The following is a 19,573-nucleotide window of genomic DNA, read 5'->3' on the forward strand; positions in this document are numbered from 1 at the left end:
GGTAATTCAGCCAGTCAGCGCTGTCCGGCCGCATGCCGCTCCCACAGCCAGGAACATTCTGCACCTGCGCACGCAATAGTGCTGCACAGGTGTAGTATGCTCCTGGCGGCGGAGTGTGTGCATGCGCACTATGCCCGACTGGCTCATGTACCTGGACTCATAGCAGAAGATCCAGGTGGTGGAGGAGGACAACGAGGGACTGATTATCCTGAAGGCGGCTGGAGGAAGCCCCAGGTATGTATAAAACTTTAATTTCATCTGTCTCAGGTTTACTTTGTTACACAGTAGTACTATACTCTACATATGCACTCCCCACAGAGCTGCAGGGAATCCACTGAGAATGCTGTGCACATTGAACACAGAGGTGTTGTCTGTTTACAATCTTCTCATTCCCCTGCAGAGTACCTGCACATCATTCTTACATGTACCCACACTTACATTGCCTAGGGCCTGATAGATGTTCTTTGTTCCGGTTTGTACCTTTTACAAGTACTCTTACCAAGGACTAGTTTTAGTCTAAAGGGAATAAATATAGTAGTCTGCATATCCTTCTCACTTCAGTTGTCTTGTAAAATTCCTAAGCGTTGGCAGTTAAGAGACGAATTTCATGTTACATACTTTTAATCAACAAAATTGTAATATGCAAATTAGAGGAGTCGGAGTCGGTGGATTTTTGGACCGACTCCACAGCCCTGGTTCCCACCACCATGGTTGACAGTGGGGATGGTGTTCTTTGGGTTGAAGGCTTCTCCTTTTTTTACACCAAATGAAGGAAACATCATTGTGGCCAAACAATTTAATTTTTGTTTCATCTGACCATAACACAGAAGACCAGGAGTCTTCTTATTTGTCTGGATGAGCATTTGCAAAGTCCAAGCAAGCTTTTGTGTGCCTTATCTTGGTCTGCATCCGTGGAACTCAGCAGTGTGCAGTGTCCGTTGGATCATCTGCCTTGAGACATTGCCACCAGCAGAGCCCAGATTCAACAGGATTGCCTTGGTGGTGATCCTTGGATTCCTTTTCACCTCTCTCACAATCATACTGGCCAGCAAAGAGGTGCCCCTTTTGGCTTACGATCACGTCCTCTGAAATTTTCCACAGTGCGGAACATCTTGTATTTTTTAATAATACTTTACACTGTAGCCACTAAAACGTGAAAACATTTAAAAATGGCCTTGTAGCCCTTTCCTGACTTGTGAGCAGCCACGCATTGTGAGCTGCCACAGGTCCTCACTGACCTCCTTTGTCTTAGCCATGACTGTCCACAAACCAACTGCAGAGAGCTGCTGTTTTTCACCTGTTGAGTTGATTAAAACAACTGTTCCCAATTAATCAGGGTAATTAGGATACAATACAATACAATACAATAACATTTGTAAAGCGCTTTTCTCCCATAGGACTCAAAGGATGCTTTAGAACAGCTTGGACTATTTGGAATGGTATAGAACCTTGCATTTTCCCACAGACTGTGACAGTTTGTGAGAGGTATGAATAATTTTGGACTGGACACTCTTTGCTCAAATGTAAATAAAAGCTGAGATTTTTTTCCACAATAATGCCTCTTGTACATCGTCTTATTATCTTTTGGGAGACACCTATGTAATTTCCCTTAAAAAAAAAACTTGCTGCTTGAATAAAAGTAACTTTAAGTCAAAATTTGCCAGGGGGATGAATAATTATGGGCATATATATATATATATATATATATATATATATATTATTATTATTATTATGTGAGCACTGTGGGGAACGAGAGGACGAGGAGAGGAACGGGAAGGCTATAGGACCCAAAGGCTTCCCACTCCTTAGGTAAGTTTCTGTTTTTTTAGGCTTCAGATTTACTTTAAGCACTGTGTTATGTCAGAGCCGTAACCTACCTAATACTTCTTGCAGGTATAATAATAATAGTGTGTGTAAAGCCTTGTACACATGTACATGGACTGTTGCCCAGCAGGGATCAGAACTCAAACACTCTGGTGACAGTTCAGAGCCAATGCTGTACAAACCTTTTGCTAGGGTGCAGGCGTTCCGTTGCTGTGGAGGCGCGCCGACAGTGCGGCGCACGATGGAGTGGGTAGGGTGGGCAAGAGAACAATGCCCTCATCTTGCACTTGGCCGAGTAGATCCACCAGGCAGATCGCTCGCTGAGGCACCAAGGGGCATCTGCAGCTTCTGTACACACACTAGATTCTCGGTAGAGCCGACCCTGACCACACACCTCAGCTGAGAACCATATAGTGTGTGTACAAGGCTTAATAGTAGAGAGGACATTAGAGTGTAAGCTCCTTTGTTGCAGAGAATGATAGGAATGGATCTGTGATCTCTATACAGTGCTGCAGAATATTACACAGCTTTAAAAAATAGTAGTAATAATAATAACAGTACAGAAATAATAGTGTTTACCCATGGATAGGGCATTAGAGCGTAAGCTTCTCCGGTGCAGACTGAAGGGAATGAATCACTGATTTCTGTACATGATGTACAAAAGGCACTGCAGTAATTTAGGAGCTGGGGATAGCTACTAGTATCAAATATAAACACATATCTGCATACCTCCCAACTTTTTGAGATGAGAAAGAAGGATACTTAAAGAGACACTGAAGCGAGACTAAATCTCGCTTCAGCTCTCATAAAACGCCGCTATCCCGCGGCTAAACGATGGTCGCTGACCCCCCAACCCACCCCCGCAAAAGTTGGTCGCAAAGTTGGTCGTACATTTTGCTGTCTGGAGGCAAGGGCTAACGGCTGCAGCCCTGCCTCCAGTCGCGTCTATCAGACGCGCATCGCCGCCTCTCCCCCGCCCCTCTCAGTGAAGGAAGACTGAGAGGGGCGAGGAGAAGCGGAGATACGCGCTGACAGAAGCGCGTTGGGCAGGGCTGCGGCGGTTAGCCCTGCCACAATGCGGAAGCGCTCCCCCGCATTACGGAGGGGATTTGGGGGAACAGGGACCCCCGTTAAGCCGCGGGATAGCGGCGTTTTAGCAGGGGCACACGTGCCCCTGCTATATATGAGGTCTGAAGCGAGATCTATTCTCGCTTCAGACTCTCTTTAAGCCCTGCCCCTGCCACACCCCTGATCACGCCCCCATCATACCCCTAATCATGTATAGCATAAAAATGTCATAAGCAAAATATGTTGTTTTATAATTCAAACCACACTGCTCCTTTCTATCCTGGTTCATTTTACTTCATAATTACATTTTAAAATTAGTAATATATCAATTTTAGGGATGAAAATAAAGTTTAGAGTCAAACACATTTTTTAGTAGAGAAATATATATATTTACACAGAAAGAGGGACAAAGTCCTGAAAGAGGGACAAATGAGGAGGAAAGAGGGACAGGGCTCCCAAAGAGGGACTGTCCCTCTTTTAGTTGGGAGCTATGTAATCTGTACACATATGTCCTAAAAGAGTGACAGTGTCAGTGAGAAAGAAAGAAGACCAGAGGGATTTGGCTCCAGTCCAGATGAGGGTCTATCCCTCCAAACCAAAGATTTGGGGCTTAAAAGTGTGCCCAGAGCGCTACTATACCATAATACCGGAGAGGCAGAACTAAGTGTGTATCTTATTTCATGAATCAGCCACAACTGGAACTGCCTCCTGTATGGGGAGGAAGCGGAACGTTTGTAGTTCTGTTTGTTGCCGGGGAAGCTATAGTGCTGCACACTGACTGGTGGAAGTGACAGGAGGAGGAGAGGTACAATGCTGGAATGGGCTGTGTGTGAGGTTGTTGGAGATATCACTGCGGGGCTGTTGTGTTGTTATTATTAGGTCAGTGTGGTGCAGAGGAGACAGCGTGGTGATACTGCCTAGGAGACTTCCTGTGCCCAGCTGTGTGTGATCATTATACCTGAGGCTTCACTGTTGCCCCAAGGGAAACCTGAGGCTGCCCTCTTGTGCTGTACCGTTGGAACACTGCCTTCATGTGTAATGATCATACCTGAGGCTGCCCCCATGTGCTGTACTGTGATCATTATACCTGAGGCTCCCCCATGTGCTGTACTGTGATCATTATACCTGAGGCTGCCCTCATGTGCTGTACTGTGATCATTATACCTGAGGCTGCCCCCATGTGTTGTACTGTGATCATTCTACCTGAGGCTGCCCCCATGTGCTGTACTGTGATCATTATACCTGAGGCTGCCCCATGTGCTGTACTGTGATCATTATACCTGAGGCTGCCCCCATGTGCTGTACTGTGATCATTATACCTGAGGCTGCCCCATGTGCTGTACTGTGATCATTATACCTGAGGCTGCCCCCATGTGCTGTACTGTGATCATTATACCTGAGGCTGCCCCCATGTGCTGTACTGTGATCATTATACCTGAGGCTGCCCCCATGTGCTGTACTGTGATCATTATGCCCCCAGGTGTTGTACTGGACAGTAGAATCTAATTATAGTAAACCTCTGGATATAGTAAACTCAGTCCTCAGGTCAGACAAATGTGTCTGTTTAAACATACAAAGTATGACCAATTCTGATATAGTAAACTTCTGATATAGCGTACATGTGAATTTGGCGCTGGTACACTTGGGCGCAGGATCCAGCTGTTATATGGCTGGTCCTGCTTCTGCACAAGTCCGGGGCGTTTTAATTACTATTCCCCCTCCAGGCCGCCATGGATAGTGGGGGAATGAAATAATTCGGCTTCCAGCGATTGCTGGAGGCCGAATTATTGTGTTTTTTTAAGCAACTTCGGCTCCGTCTTCTGACGGAGCCGACCTTCCTCACTGAGCGCCGCTATAGACTGATTCCCATTACAGTCTATGGCGGCGCTGGCTGCGCCCAAAGGTAGCAGCGCTGAAAAGCACTGCTCCGTCTGATATAATAAACTACTTTTCCTGGTCCCTTGGAGTTTACTATACAGGGAGCGCCACTATTGTCCCCATGTGCTGTGCTGGTTCTGTGCTGTAATCATTATTTTATCATTATTTATATAGCACCGACATCTTCCATAGCGCTGTACAGAGTATATTTCTGGTGACTTAACTGTCCCTCAGAGGAGCTCACAATCTAATCCCTACCATAGTCCTATGTATGTATCATGTAGTGTATGTATTGTAGTCTACGGCCAATTTAGGGGGAAGCCAATTAACTTATCTGTATGTTTTTGGGATGCGGGAGGAAACCAGAGTTCCCGGAGGAAATCCACACAGACACAGGGAGAACATACGAACTCCTTGCAGATGTTGCCCTGGCTGGGATTCAATCCGGGAATCCAGCGCTGCAAGGCGAGATCGCTGACCACTCTTTGTGCTGTCCCATTATGCCTGATTAAAGGTTTATTGTGATCCCCTATGTATTGTGGTGTAATCATTATACATGTTTGAGGGTTCATTGTGAGCCGCTATGTACTATGCTGTGATCATTGATGCTTCACTGTTATTCCCCGTGTACTTTGCTGTGCTCCTTATACCAGGCTGAGTGTTCATTGTGATCCCCTATGTACTGTACTGTACTGTGATCATTATACCTTGTTGAGGCTTAAAGAGACACTGAAGCGAAAAAAAAATTATGATATTATGATTTGTATGTGTAGTACAGCTAAGAAATAAAACATTAAGATCAGATACATCAGTGTAATTGTTTCCAGTACAGGAAGAATTGAGAAACTCCAGTTGTTATCTCTATGCAAACAAGCCATTAAGCTCTCCGACTAAAGCAGCCCATACACTCAGCCGATTTTCTGGCCGACCGATCGATCCCGATCGATCGATCGATAGATCGATTGCAAATCGGTTGGCCAATCGACCGATCGACGGCCGATTTCGATCGATGTCGATGGATTTCCATCGAACTTGCAGGGTGGAAAATTTAGGTCGATCTGATGAGATTGCTTATCAGTTTGCATTGGCCTTAATGGAAATCTGATGGCAAAAAAATGCCATCAGATCGAATTTCAATAGATTTCAAACTGAAATCTATTGGAATTCTATCCTGGTAAAAAATGTTCTAAAAACGCATCAGATAGATCATCAGATGCATTTCTTATCTATCTGCTGCCAATCTGACGAGTGTATGGGCACCTTAAGTTAGTCATGGAGAGGGCTGTTATCTGACTTTTATTATCTCAACTGTAAGTGAACTGTTTACTTTTTCTCTGCTAGAGGAGAGGTCATTACTTCACAGACTGCTCTGAAAGACTCATTTTGCATGCTGAGTGTTGTGTAATCTGCACATATATTATAGAATGATACAATGTTAGAAAAAACACTATATACCTGAAAATAAAAGTATGAGAATATTTTCTTTGCTGCTAATCTTCTAGTAATTATTCATAGTACACAACCAATTCACTATATCATATATTTTTTTCCGCTTCAGTGTCTCTTTAAATGAGTGAAGAACAAAGGCTTTGTTCTTCAAATTACTTACTTCAGCTAGCCTTTACTTACTTACGGGAGGGGGGAGATAGGGGTCTGCTCATTAGCCCATGCCCATCTACATATGGGTCTCCATCTTGCTTTTATCTGTGCTGCAAATGACGCAGCAATGGTGATGTTGTTTGTCCTGACTGCCGCAAGGCATGGCGGGCCAGACTTATTAAAGCATTACTGACAGTTTTTCCTTCTTAAACCGTCCTTACCAGCAGGGGGAAGTGTTCTGCACGTTTGTAAAAAGCTCCCCAAAGCTTACTTAACCTTCTTGCCGGTTATCCCGAGCTCAGCTCGGGGTAACCTGCGCAGAAGGATTTCTCCGGCCCCGCTGGATTTTCACTTTGCTAGCTGCGTGCATATTCCGATCGCTGCCGCTCGCCGCCACCCGCCGCACTGCCCCCACCCCCCCCCCCCCCCTCCAGACTCCTTGCGCAGCCTGGCCAATCAGTGCCATGGCGACCGGGGAAGCCCAGCAGAAAATCCTGTTCTGAACGGGATTTCCTGAGTGGGTAGGGGGATTCCGCTTGTCAGCGGCTATCATGTAGCGAGCCCTGGGCTCGCTACATGATTTAAAAAAATTTTTTTTTTAAAGTGCTGCACTGCCCCCTTGCCGTCAGAATTGGAACGGCAAGGAGGTTAAGAGAAGGGAAATTGCGGCAGTTCTGAGTGTTTCCTTTAGATTAAGGACAGTGCAGAGCTGTCCCTGAATAAGAAGTGGCTAAAATCACTTCTTAACCCCGCAGAGCAGGTTTACACTGACACCTCATAGCTTTCTTTTTGATTTACTGCCATCTACCCACACTCATTTGTTACTGAGATAAACTTGTTTAAGAGAAGGAGGGGAATTGCAGACGAGTGTGTGGAGAATTGACTGTTTAGAGCATGTTAAACGTGTGTAAAAGGCAGAGCAGACATCAGGATTATTTGAAAATGGAAGTTTAGGAGAGTAATTACAACCTGGGCTGCTCATGTCCCAGATGGATAAACAAACAAGTCATCCACTGTTGTGTTTGTTTGTCTGAGACACTGTTCTAGCGCCTCCTCACTTCGAACAGTTTAGGAAGGAAACAGCACCATCTAGTGGCTTCTTAAAGAGACTCCGTAACAAAAATTGCATCCTGTTTTTTATCATCCTACAAGTTCCAAAAGCTATTCTAATGTGTTCTGGCTTACTAAAGCACGTTCTACTATCACCATCTCTGTAATAAATCAACTTATCTCTCTCTTGTCAGACTTGTCAGGCCTGTGTCTGGAAGGCTGCCAAGTTCTTCAGTGTTGTGGTTCTGTGATGCATCTCCCCCATCCAGGCCCCTCTCTGCACACTGCCTGTGTATTATTTAGATTAGAGCAGCTTCTCTCTTCTCTCTTATCTTTTACAAGCTGGATAAATCCTCCTCTGAGCTAGCTGGGCTTTCAGATACAGAGGAATTACATACAGGCAGAGCTGTCTGCACTCTGCAGGAAGAAACAGCCTGACACTTCAGTGGAAGATAGCTGCAGGGGGAAAGAAACACACAAATGATCTCTTGAGATTCAAAAGGAAGGCTGTATACAGCCTGCTTGTGTATGGATGTATTTTCTATGTGTGGACATACTGTACATCAATCTACTTCCTGTTTTGGTGGCCATTTTGTTTGTTTATAAACAAACTTATTAAAACTGTTTTTAACCACTTTTAATGCGGCGAGGAGCGGCAAAATTGTGACAGAGGGTAATAGGAGATGTCCCCTAACGCACTGGTATGTTTACTTTTGTGCGATTTTAACAATACAGATTCTCTTTAAGGTGCCTGAGACAGTTCTGCACAGAGTTCTACAAACCTACCAGCGTTTTGTCTCTCACACTCTTGATAAATCTGGCCCGGCGGTAGCTGTGGTAAATCACATTAAATGGACTACATCTTCCTGCATGCATTGCGGCTACTGGGGTCACGTGTCATCACCACACCTGCATCAAGCTGCGACAAAGGTAGAACTAAGATGTAGGCCCGCATGTGAAGGGAAAGGGTGTTAGGGGCTAGGGAGAAGATCCCCATACTTAAAGTGAACCCGAGGTTAGAGCTGCCATATTTGTTTCCTTTTAGGCCTCTTTTCCACGGACTGTTGAGCTGTGTGCTCAGCAAGCATTTACTAGGCAGTAGTGAGCAGTTTCCAGGCAGCAATGAGCAATTGTGAGAGTTTGAGAGGCATTTCACTGCATACATATGAAAACGGCGCCGGTAGACTTAGGCGCAGGATACAGCTGTTATATGGCTGATCCTGCTTCTGCACAAGTCCGGGCCGATTTAATTGCTATTCCCCCTCCATGCCGCCATGGATAGTGGGAAATGATATAATTCGGCTTCCAGCGATTGCTGGAGGCCGAATTATTGTGTTTTTTTAAGCAACTTCGGCTCCGTCTTCTGACGGCGCAGACGTTACTCACTGAGCGCCGCTATAGACTGATCTATGGCGGAGCTGGCTGCACCCAAATCTAGCAGCGCTGAAAATCACTGCTCCGATTTCACTGCCTATCACCAGTCTGTGGAAAAGAGGCCTTAAACAAATCCAATCCTGGCAGCCTTGCTGATCTACTTGGCTGCAGCAGTGTCTGGATCACAGCAGAAAGGAGCATGCAGCTAATCTTGTCAGTTATGACAATATTGTCAGAAACACTTGATCTGCTAATGCTGAACGTATTAGAAGCAGGGGATCAGCAGGACAGCCAGGCAACTGGTATTGCTTAAAAGGAAATCAAAATGTCAGCCTCCACGCAACTGTCACCTCAGGTTCACTTTAACCACTTGAGAACCATAGGCTTACACCCCCCTAGTGACCAGGCATTTTTTTTTACAATTTAGTGCTCTGCAGCTTTTTTAAGCTTGCTACAGAGCCATACTACTGAGCACACAAATGAATCCCCCCCCCTTTTCTGCCCACCAACAGAGATTTCTGTTGGTGGGCTGGGATGTTTATTTATTTTTTTATTTGTTTGTTTTAGTGTTCAAGTTTTTTTTTGTAACTAAAATCCCCTATTTTTTTTATTTATCTATTGTTTACCCCCTCCCTCCGCCAGCCAATGGTATCAGCTTATGAGAGCCGATCGGTCTGTGAGCCTCTCTAGGGGACAGCCGAGTGACACTGCTGTTCCCAGTACATCGCTGCCATAGATCGCAGCACTTTACAATGTAAATACACGGCAGTTTCGGCGTCCAACAGTCTGCTAGCAGAGAAGCGCTGTCATTCAAGCAGAGATGCGCGCACGATCCCCTGCAAAACCTCACCCCAGGACTTGACAACTTTTGGCATTAGGCGGTCCTGGGGCTTCCAACTCCCCGACGCCTATCGGCGTTAGGCGGTCGGGAAGGGGTTAAAGGACAATTGAAGTGAGAGGGATATGGAAGTGTATAGTGTAAATGAGGTCTGAAAGATCCCCAACCATCAATAATAATGTGTCTTCTGTTTTGAGTCCTCAGTTGTTGCCCCACTTAGGAACGCTACAGATTCCTCTCTGCCATGGATGTCATTGTGTATCCATGACTTTACACTGTTTTTCTTGTTGTTGTTTTTTTTTACAAAAATGGAGTTACAGGTTAACAACTTCTACAATAGCCATATTTTTTTCTGATAGCAAAGTTGCTATAAATTCTCCTGTCCATTATGTGTATGTGCTGGCTTTTCAAAGGCCTCTTCTTTCACAGGACATGCTGGACTGAGCATTTGCCAGGCAGTTCAGCCTTTTGTCTGCCGCTTAGTGCCTTACAGCTGCAATTTAATGCAGCCACATGGCAGCATTTGTAACTCCACCCTTGTCAGTGTTTGACATGTGATACGGTTACCTGGCAACAAAGAACGCATTGTCTCGCATCTGACCATAGCCATAGAGGTGCTCGTGTATGACTCGATGTGGTAGTCCACTCAACACTGCCTATGCCAAGTGCTAGCAAGTGCCCAGCAAATAAGTGGGAGTAGCTAACGGGTAGGGAATCCACTGCCTCCGGCCTCCTATCTGAAAGAGGTCTAAAGCTGTCCATACACGATACAGTAAAATGATCTGAATTTTTTGGCAATTCAATGAATAGGATCGGATTTCCCCAAAAAATCGAAAGCTTTTTTTTCATTTGACTAAAAAATCCGATCGGATTTCCCGTTTTTTTCCCCCGATTTTTATCGATCAGGAATGCTGGAAATTTTTCATCAATTTTTCTAAAGATTGTATAGTGTGTGTTTGTCAATTTATTAATATACATACCCTAGCAATTTTCTCAGTTTCCAATCATTTTTATCATCATGGGGGAAAAATGTACATATGTGTATGGTACAATGGTCACATTTTTGAAATGTTACAGTCAGTCAGAAAAATTGATTGTGATTCTTGAATTGAACAGATATTTATAAAATTGTATGGTATGTGGCCACCTTAAAGTGGATCCGAGATGAACTTTTACTCCTTGCATAATTGTGTTCCTTACATATAGTTTATAGGGCATTCCTCAAGCCAAATACTTGTTTTGTTTTGTTTTAATACCCTAATTTCCTATAAACTAAACAAGCCACACCCACAGCTTCTCCAGAGTGCCTTGGCGCTTGCAAGGGATTGCAGGATTTCAGTCTGGGCAGGTGAAAAAGGTGTTACTAGCTATAGATTTCAGAGGCAGAGTTTTCACAATCTGAGAGCTGCAGTGCAGATACAGATCAGTTGCCTGTGTAATGGAGGAGATAAGAGTGGAGTTTTCACAGAATATGCAGATTAGCATGCCTAGATACAGATAAGCTTGCCTGTGTGTGTAATTGTGTAATAGTGACAAGCAGAAAACATGTCTGCTCCCATTGTATCACAGGAAAAAATATTAATATACTGTTGAAGCTGTTTGAAGATAGATTTGCTGTGTAAACTATCTAAACTTTAGATAAGATATATAGACAAGTCACTTGTTATATTTAGTTTTTCATCTCGGATCCGCCTTAAGGCTGTCCTTCTCTGCCAGTACACACACTAGAGCAGTGATGACTAACCTTGGCACTTCAGCTGTGACAAAACTACAAATCCCATCATGCCGCTGCCTCCCAGAGTTATGCTTAGAGCTGTCAGAGTATTGCAAAGCCTCAAGGGACTTGTAGTTCCACCACAGCTGGAATGCCAAGGTTAGCCATCATTGCACTAGAGTGGTGTTAGTCAAAGTGACTTGTCACGCTGTTTCTAGTAGGAATCCGGCATGTGTACAGCCACCCTGATGCATTCCTGATAGATCAGGAGTATTGGATTGTCTCAGCTGAGTGCATTTTCCTGTCCTTACACCTCTTGCCGAAAGTCGAGCTGCCCAGTCATCCCTCCTTCCCTCTCCATAGCAACTGCACACAGCATTCGCATACTGCATTCAGGACTAAACTGTTATTTGAAGGACCAAGGCCTGATCCCCGAGGGATACAATTTTTGTTCCTGTGTGTAAATGTATACTCTTAAAGCGGGATTGTCACCATAAAAATCAAATTTCAACAGCAACTGGTCTAAGTGTATTAAAGAAAACCTGTAACTTTAAAAACCTCCCCTGGGGGGTACTCACCTCGGGTGGGGGAAGCCTCCGGATCCTATTGAGGCTTCCCCCGTCCTCCTCGGTCCCACGATGGCGGCGATAAAGCTACCCGAACAGCAGGAATGTAAATATTTACTTTCCCGGCTCCAGCGCAGGCGCAGTATCGGCTCTCCGCCTCAGAGATAGGCGGAAATAGCCGATCGCTGTCGGGCAGCTCTACTGCGCAGGCGCAAGTCTCCTGCACCTGCGCAGTAGAGCGGACCCGACAGAGATCGGCTAATTTCTGCAACAGCGCCCCCGCTGGAGCCAGGGAAGGTAAATAAATCAGCGTTTATCAGCACTTGTCAGACTTGTCGAGGGAGGATTCTGGGACACTTCGGGTGAGCCAGCGCTGGACTGCCTGCAGCTGCAGGGGTGGGGGAAGCCTCATTGGGACCCTGAGGCTTCCCCCTCCCTGAGGTGAGTACCCCCAGGGGAACTTTTTTTGTTACAGAGTCTCTTTAAGTGATAAAGATGCTAATCCTGCATTCAAAACTTTTCTGCTGTTATGGTTTGAAGTTATCACATACCTTAGGAGCACTGGCCCTTTAGTTGCCATTGCCAACCAGTTGCATGCTGGGGGTCTTTTATCAATAATATATTTCCCCCTCCTTATAATGACATAAAACAGTGCACTGCCTAGTATAGACCTCAGTGGGAGTGTCTGAAGACTCTGGGAGGAGGGAGGGTTACAAATACACAATCAGCAAGAGGAGGAAAAAAAGAGCGAGGAAGGAAATGTCAGGAGGTCAAAGTTAACCAAGATGGAAACTATCTAGAATAGGATTCTCTGCTTTTCCTCACAGGAATCATAAGGTGGACTGTGCAATACATTTGTTATGTAAGTAGAACGTGTGTGTGTGTGTGTGTGTGTGTGTGTGTGTGTGTCTAGGTTAGCTTGAGTGTCACTTGTTCTTTAAATAGAACTCGAGGTGGGTTTCTGACATGAGCATGCAAACCAGGCCTGAAAGATAAATCGAATTTAAATCGAAATCGCGATCACCAAGATCACAATTTCAGAATCGTCAAAGCGGCGAATATCGCGATCACGTCATTTCCACATGTGGAAGTTTGAAGGAGCGCCTTCAAACGTTCCCAAAGTCCCAGTGTGTGCGGCCCGCAGCGTTGGACATACCTTCCATCCTCAATCGCGCCCTGCTTCCTCTTGTGCTTGGCAAAACTTTGGGTTCCTGTATGTCACATGATATACACGAAAGTATACAGTGCATTAGAGATGGGAAGTTCGGATCTTTTCAATGATCCGGATGATTCGAATCGGATCATTGAAAAGATCCGGATCTTTGATCCGAATCTCGGATCATTTTACTACCGAAGCATTCGGGGGTGAAATGAACAGCAGGACAGGTCTTTCCCTGCTGTGGACAGGAGAAGGGGAGGGGGGTGGACACACAGAGAGAAGGGGAGAAGATGGACAGAGGGCAGGGAGTGGACAGAGATGGGAGGAGGGACGAGCAGAGAGCAGAAATGTTTGTGCACACAATACCCACATGCTGCAATCATATGCTTTACATATATTTCACCTATATGTTCATCTGTATACTTTCCATGCAAACGTCACACAGTGAAGGAAAGCATTCCCAGAAGATAAGTGCAGCTGTTTAGTGCTGAGTGCAGGAGGATTATATTGCCTTTCAATCACAGTGCCTGCAAAGTTACTGAGCTGTGCTGAGCCAAAAGCTTCCAATGTGATCACTGTGCAGCACTACGGAACAGACAGCCTATAATGGGCAGCACGTTATAGCCAGTATGTGTGCTCTACACATATCTGGCAGTGGCACCCATGTCCCCTCTCTCTCATTTACCTGTCTCCCTGCAAGGCTGCCTCCCATCCAACAGAGCGATCCATCTCAGCTCTGCTTCCAGGACCCCGCTGCCCGCTGAGAGGGGGCGTGTCGCTCCTGGCCCCACCCCTTTTGCGATCCGAATCGTTCATTTTGATGATTCGGATGATCGACTCATTAAATAGATTCGGATCAAAGATCCGAATCGTTCATGATCCGGACAACACTACCGTGCATTAGAGCCTGCAGGAGGCAAAGTGGATAGATGGGCATCGCTGGACTCGTGCTTGAAGCTATGTCCAGAACTGATGCAACTTGGGGGACAGAGGAGGCACAGAGAGAGACAGAGGGGACACAGGAGACACAGAGGGGGCACAAAGAGAGACACAGAGAGAAACAGTGGGCACAGAGACACAAAGGAGGCAAGAGAGAGACCCAGAGGAGGCATGAAGAGGCAAAGGGGGCACAAGAAAATACGGGGACAGAGGGGAAACAAACAGGCACAAAGGGGGGGGGGGGGGGGGGAACAAAGCTTGATTTGAAGGAAATTGTGAATCGAATCGAAATCGTAATTTTGGACAGAAATCGCTCAATTCAATTTTTTCCTAAAATCGTTCAGGCCTGATGCAAACCTGCTGCTGACAGCAGCATTCAGTGTATAGCTGGTCTATTTGTGCTTTCCATGCTAATTAAAGACCTCTGTTCAGCAGAATATTCAGCCAGCTTATAAACCATGTCTGAGAACGACGAAAGAATCTGGTGTACTGACCTTTATGCAGCATCCCATAATTACTAGTATAGACTGGTTACTACTACTTGTAATTTAATATGGTTTTATTGGCTAAATGTACTAAATAACGTTATTTGTATCCAAAGTAAATTGCAGAAGATATAAAGATGGATGAAGAACCGGAAAGAACCAAGCGGTGGGAAGGAGGCTACGAGAGGACATGGTAAGGCCCGGGCTTTTATTGGGGCATATTTTCCAGTTCTAGCTCTAGTTTATCATCTGTGAGTTTAATTATTCTTTTCTTTTTTAGGGAGGTTCTGAAGGAAGACGAGTCTGGATCTCTGAAAGCCACAATAGATGAAATTCTATTTAAAGATAAAAGGAAAAGGTGACACTGGTTTTCTGTGATCTTGTGTAATCTGCGTCTGTGATATAATATAGCTGCACTGTTTTTATGCTGCAGGGAGCAGCACAGTAAGGGCTATGCCATACAAAGAGCTGTAAGCAGCTACAAATGTCCAGCTGCAGAGGCAGATCATTACAGATGCTCACTGAGCTGCTAATTACTCTGGCTTGCATGCACATTGTTTCCAGCTTGGAATGGGGCCAATCATACACACTTAAGGCTCATACACACATCAGACTATAGTCTTTGGAAAATGAAAGATCACAGACCAATCTTACCACCCTTCATGTAGTATGAGAGCCATACCTTCACAGTCTTTTCTATGGAGCTGAACTCCCCATCAGAAAAAAATCTTTGCAACATGCTGCACACATGTATTCAAGCTCTTTATTGCATAAAGATAACGCCCAGGGACAGCGACAGACGCTGTTTTGGAGACAAGCTCCTTCCTCAAGCTGTATGACGTCATTCGTTCCGTTTTTCGGTAGTACGCTTCTCGCATTGCCCCCTGGGAGATTGGGAGGAGCGTTATGACAGTGCTGTGGTTTCCCATCAGGTCCTCCTGACTTGGTAAGTGCTGATTGGCCATTAGGGATATGACACTTTTTAAATCATGCTGTGATAACGGCTGCTGATTTACATATCTGTTCCCCATCAGGTCCTCTCATTATGCTTTGCCCTGTGATTGGATATTCATGCTTTTTTGTATTGTGATGTTATCTGATTGGTCCATGTGACCCTATTGAAACTGTATATAAATGCCTTTGTGTTTATCTCTTTTGAGTGAGCCTATACAGCTTGAGGAAGGAGCTTGTCTCCGAAACAGCGTCTGTCCCTGTCCCTGGGCGTTATCTTTATGCAATAAAGAGCTTGAATAGTTCTACGTGGTGCTGCTGATCTCTTCTACTTATCACCCTGGGACTATGCGTTTCAGCAAAACGCCTCCTACTCTGGTGTGCACCAGCCCATTGAGATACATTGACCAAGCGTATCCGCAGCTGCAAGCGGCTGCAAAAACGCCAAAAAACCCGCTCGGTGTGCACCATCCCTTACTGTTGATTTGGATAGGCCCAATTCCAAGCTGCACTATATCCTGAGATGACCCAGCAGAGCACTGGAAACTTAAAGGACAATTGAAGTGAGAGGAATATGGAGGTGGACATATTTATTTCCTTTTCCCAGTACGTCTGCTCAGACAGCACCCCTAATGAGACTTGTCTCCCTCCGAGCAACGGACAGGAAGCTGCAAAAGATTTAAAAATTTGCATAATCAGGCGGTCAATAGTATAAATAGGCATAGTCTCTCACTCTACCTTCAGTTCTAGTTTCCTGTCCGGACGTGAAGGAGGGAGAGGTCTCAAGGTGCCATCCGGTCAGATGACTGGGGCTTGCTGCAAGGTCTCCTGATAGTCCGCTCCAGGGGAGAGCGGTATGATGTGACTAGCAGCATTCAGGAGGCTTCTCCCAGCAAGGCGGCAGATTTATGCGCGCAGACGCGCGCTCCAGGAACTTCCGCTCGGAGAAACCGGAAGTCGTCACGCAGAGGCGTCCCACGTGACCAGGAAGCGCTGCAGAGCAGTTAGCGGCAGGGGCCGCGGCGGGAGCAGCGCCAGCTGAACGAAATGTATCAGGTGATTGGGGGTAATTATGCAAATCACTTTGCCGATAGTTGAAAAGCCACCTTGTTTCCCATATCTCAGATGTCGGCTGAGATCATGGAGGACGCTGCAGGATCCTCTACTGCATTATCTGTGGAACCTGGCTCTGAATCCTCTCTGGCAAGTAGTCTGCGGGGCATACTGCTTAGCTATTGTCTAGTTTTGTTGGTGGTTTTTTTCTGCTAAGAGGATTATGTAGCTAACATAGGCTTATTGTTTGTTTGTATTTTAGCCTAAAAAGTCTGACAAGGTGGATAAGTCGGGGACACATTCCAGTCAAGACAAACGCTCAGACAGCAAGGTTGAAAGGAGATGTGCTATTTGCAATAACCGTGTATCTTCCAGCTCTAGAAAATTATGCCAGTCCTGTACCGATAAAGTAGTGAAAAATGAGTCTCCTGCTGTATTTAAAGACTTGATGGGGTGGATGAGAGCGGAGATGGCTACAGCTATTAGGGAAATAAAGGACTCTGCTATGGCTTCCTCCTCTGCAGCCGATGCTGCTGCCTCATCTGTCACTATGCCTCTAGTTAATCCACTTGCTAGTATTGTCTCTGATGCACCTCCTGCCTCTCTCCCACCAGTATCCCCAGCAGGCTCTATTGTGAATTTGCCTCTCCCTATCGGTGCTAAGAGGAAGAGGTCTGCTGAGGATGTGATTGAATCCGATTTATCAGAAGGGGAGATTTCTTCTCTTGAACAACTTTCAGAAGAGGAAGTTGGGGAAAAAGGAGATAAATCCCAGAAATTTGCCTTCTCCCCAGAACTGATGAGAGATTTTATTTCTGCCTTACATAGTACCATGGGTATTAAAACTGAGCAGAAATCCTTGACACCCCTCGACCAAATGTACGAGAGCTTGGCGGACCCCCAGTCACATTTTATTCCTGTCCATTCCTCTCTCAAGTCTATGATTAAGAAGGAATGGGACATGCCAGAAAAGAGGGCCTTTTGGCCGCGATCTATGTCCAAACGTTATCCCTTCAGTCCCGAAGATTCGGGGTTTTGGGGTCCTCCGCCAAAGCTTGACCCATCATTGTCTAGGGTGTCAAGGAAGACTGACCTATTATTTGAGGATTTCGGGAATCTTAAAGATCCCATCGATAAAAAGATGGACAATATCCTACGTAGAGCCTGGGAGTCTTCCTCTCTGACCTTCAAGCCTGCAGTTGCATCCACAGCAGTGGGTAGATCAATGAAAACATGGCTTTTAGAGATGCAGGCCAAGATTGCTTCAGGAGTACCTAGGGAGGAGATACTCAAAGATTTTCCCAACTTGTTTAATGCAGCTGATTACCTTACTGATGCCGCTGATGACTCTGTTAAGCTAACAGCAAGAACCACTGCTCTAGTGAACTCTGCCAGAAGGGGAGTTTGGGTTAAGACTTGGGGAGGCGATAACTCGTCTAAGTCAAAACTCTGCGGCATTCCTTGTGAAGGGGGTCTTTTGTTCGGTTCTAAACTGGACGAGACCTTAGATAGAACAGCTGACACAAAGAAAAACTTTCCCACTAGGAAGAGATCTTTTCAGTTTAAACGGCCCTTTCGTGGGCCATCAAAGCCAGAGAGTAACGATAAAGCAAACACAAAAAGGAGATGGGCCCCTTATAGGAACCAGAGGAACAAGCCCAACAACCCCCCGATTACCAAGTCAAATAGACAATGACATCAGGCTCCCAGTGGGAGGAAGACTTTCCCACTTCTTCGAGACATGGCAGCTCTACAGAACAAATCCATGGCTCCTACACATTGTATTAGAAGGGTACAGAATAGAATTCGATGTCACGCCTCCTCAGAGATTCCTTCTCACTCCCTTACCTTCAAACAGGCTAAAACAGCTTGCTCTTCAGAACGAGGTAAAATCTCTACTCCACAAGAAGGTAATCAGGGAGGTTCCCTCATGTCAGAAAGGCCAGGGGTTCTATTCGCCAGTATTTCTGGTCAAAAAGGCTCAAGGGGACTTCCGCTTCATTATCAACCTGAAGGGTCTAAACAAGTCAGTAACATACAGAAGGTTCAGGATGGACAACATTTTGTCTGTGATTCGTCTCTTACAGAAGGACTGCTTCCTGGCATCCCTGGACCTGAAAGATGCTTACCTGCACATTCCTATCCACCTGTCCTCGCAGCAATTCCTCAGATTTGCAGTCCTGCTGGACGGAGAGGTAAGACACTTTCAATTTAATGCTCTCCCCTTCGGATTAGCCTCAGCACCATGGTTGTTTACTAAGGTCATGGCAGAAGTACTTGCAGTTTTGAGAATGCAATCAATTAATATCATAGCCTATCTGGATGATTTACTGATTTGGGGTTCATCTGCAAGCTTAGTGAGTTCCCATCTTGACTCTTGCATAGCCTTCCTTCAGTCGTTAGGGTGGCTAGTAAACTGGGAAAAGTCTTCCTTATCTCCTTGCCAGAATATGGAGTATCTAGGGTTCAATGTTGATACTTTGAATGAAAGAGTTTTTCTCCCTGATAGGAAGATCTCTTCCATACTTAATGCTGTTCTCTCTTTTCAGACATCAAGAAGCATTTCACTGAGAAAGGCAATGGCGATGTTGGGACTATTAACAGCTTCGTTCCCTGCGGTTCAGTGGGGACAGTTTCACTCGAGAAGCTTACAGATATGGATCTTAACCTCCCTAGCGGTATGGACAGAAATGTCCGTTCAAAAAAACATGCTGTGAACAGTATAAACATGCATACAGATCAATACTCTCCTGCACTGTATACTAGACCCTTGCTTGACACATTTTGGCAAGTTACAGGAAAAAAAAAGTTTTAAAAATAAATTTTATCACTGTTTGCACAGAAATCCTGGGGGAATTGAACGCTGGGGAGGTTAAGAAGTTGGAACAGGAAGCAATCTTCCCTAGACAAGAAGGTGATGATCCCGCACGATGTCAAAGTATCGTTGCTATGGTGGCAGATTCGAGACCATCTTTCAAGGGGGCGTCTCTGGCAGTATCCAAATCAGACAATTATAACTACGGATGCCAGTTCGTGGGGATGGGGAGCCCACCTGGATCTTCTTCCAGCCCAAGG

General features: G+C 45.5%; 1 protein-coding gene across 2 annotated transcripts in view; it reads left to right on the plus strand.

Annotated features, from left to right (window-relative positions):
* The first annotated feature begins 3,664 nt into the window (after positions 1 to 3,664).
* The window catches only part of LOC137527572 (general transcription factor IIH subunit 2), a 59,076-nt gene continuing 43,167 nt past the window's right edge, over positions 3,665 to 19,573 (plus strand). Inside the window, exons 1-3 of one of the 2 annotated variants that reach the window (XM_068248155.1) lie at positions 3,665 to 3,697; positions 14,611 to 14,687; positions 14,775 to 14,852. In XM_068248155.1, coding sequence (XP_068104256.1) covers positions 14,632 to 14,687; positions 14,775 to 14,852 — 134 coding nt within the window. In that variant the 5' untranslated portion in view covers positions 3,665 to 3,697; positions 14,611 to 14,631. Of the gene's footprint in view, positions 3,772 to 14,610; positions 14,688 to 14,774; positions 14,853 to 19,573 lie in introns of both variants that reach the window. The other variant, XM_068248164.1, reaches the window with a different exon arrangement.

Source organism: Hyperolius riggenbachi, chromosome 1 (genome assembly GCF_040937935.1).
Source record: "Hyperolius riggenbachi isolate aHypRig1 chromosome 1, aHypRig1.pri, whole genome shotgun sequence".
NCBI lineage: Eukaryota > Metazoa > Chordata > Amphibia > Anura > Hyperoliidae > Hyperolius > Hyperolius riggenbachi.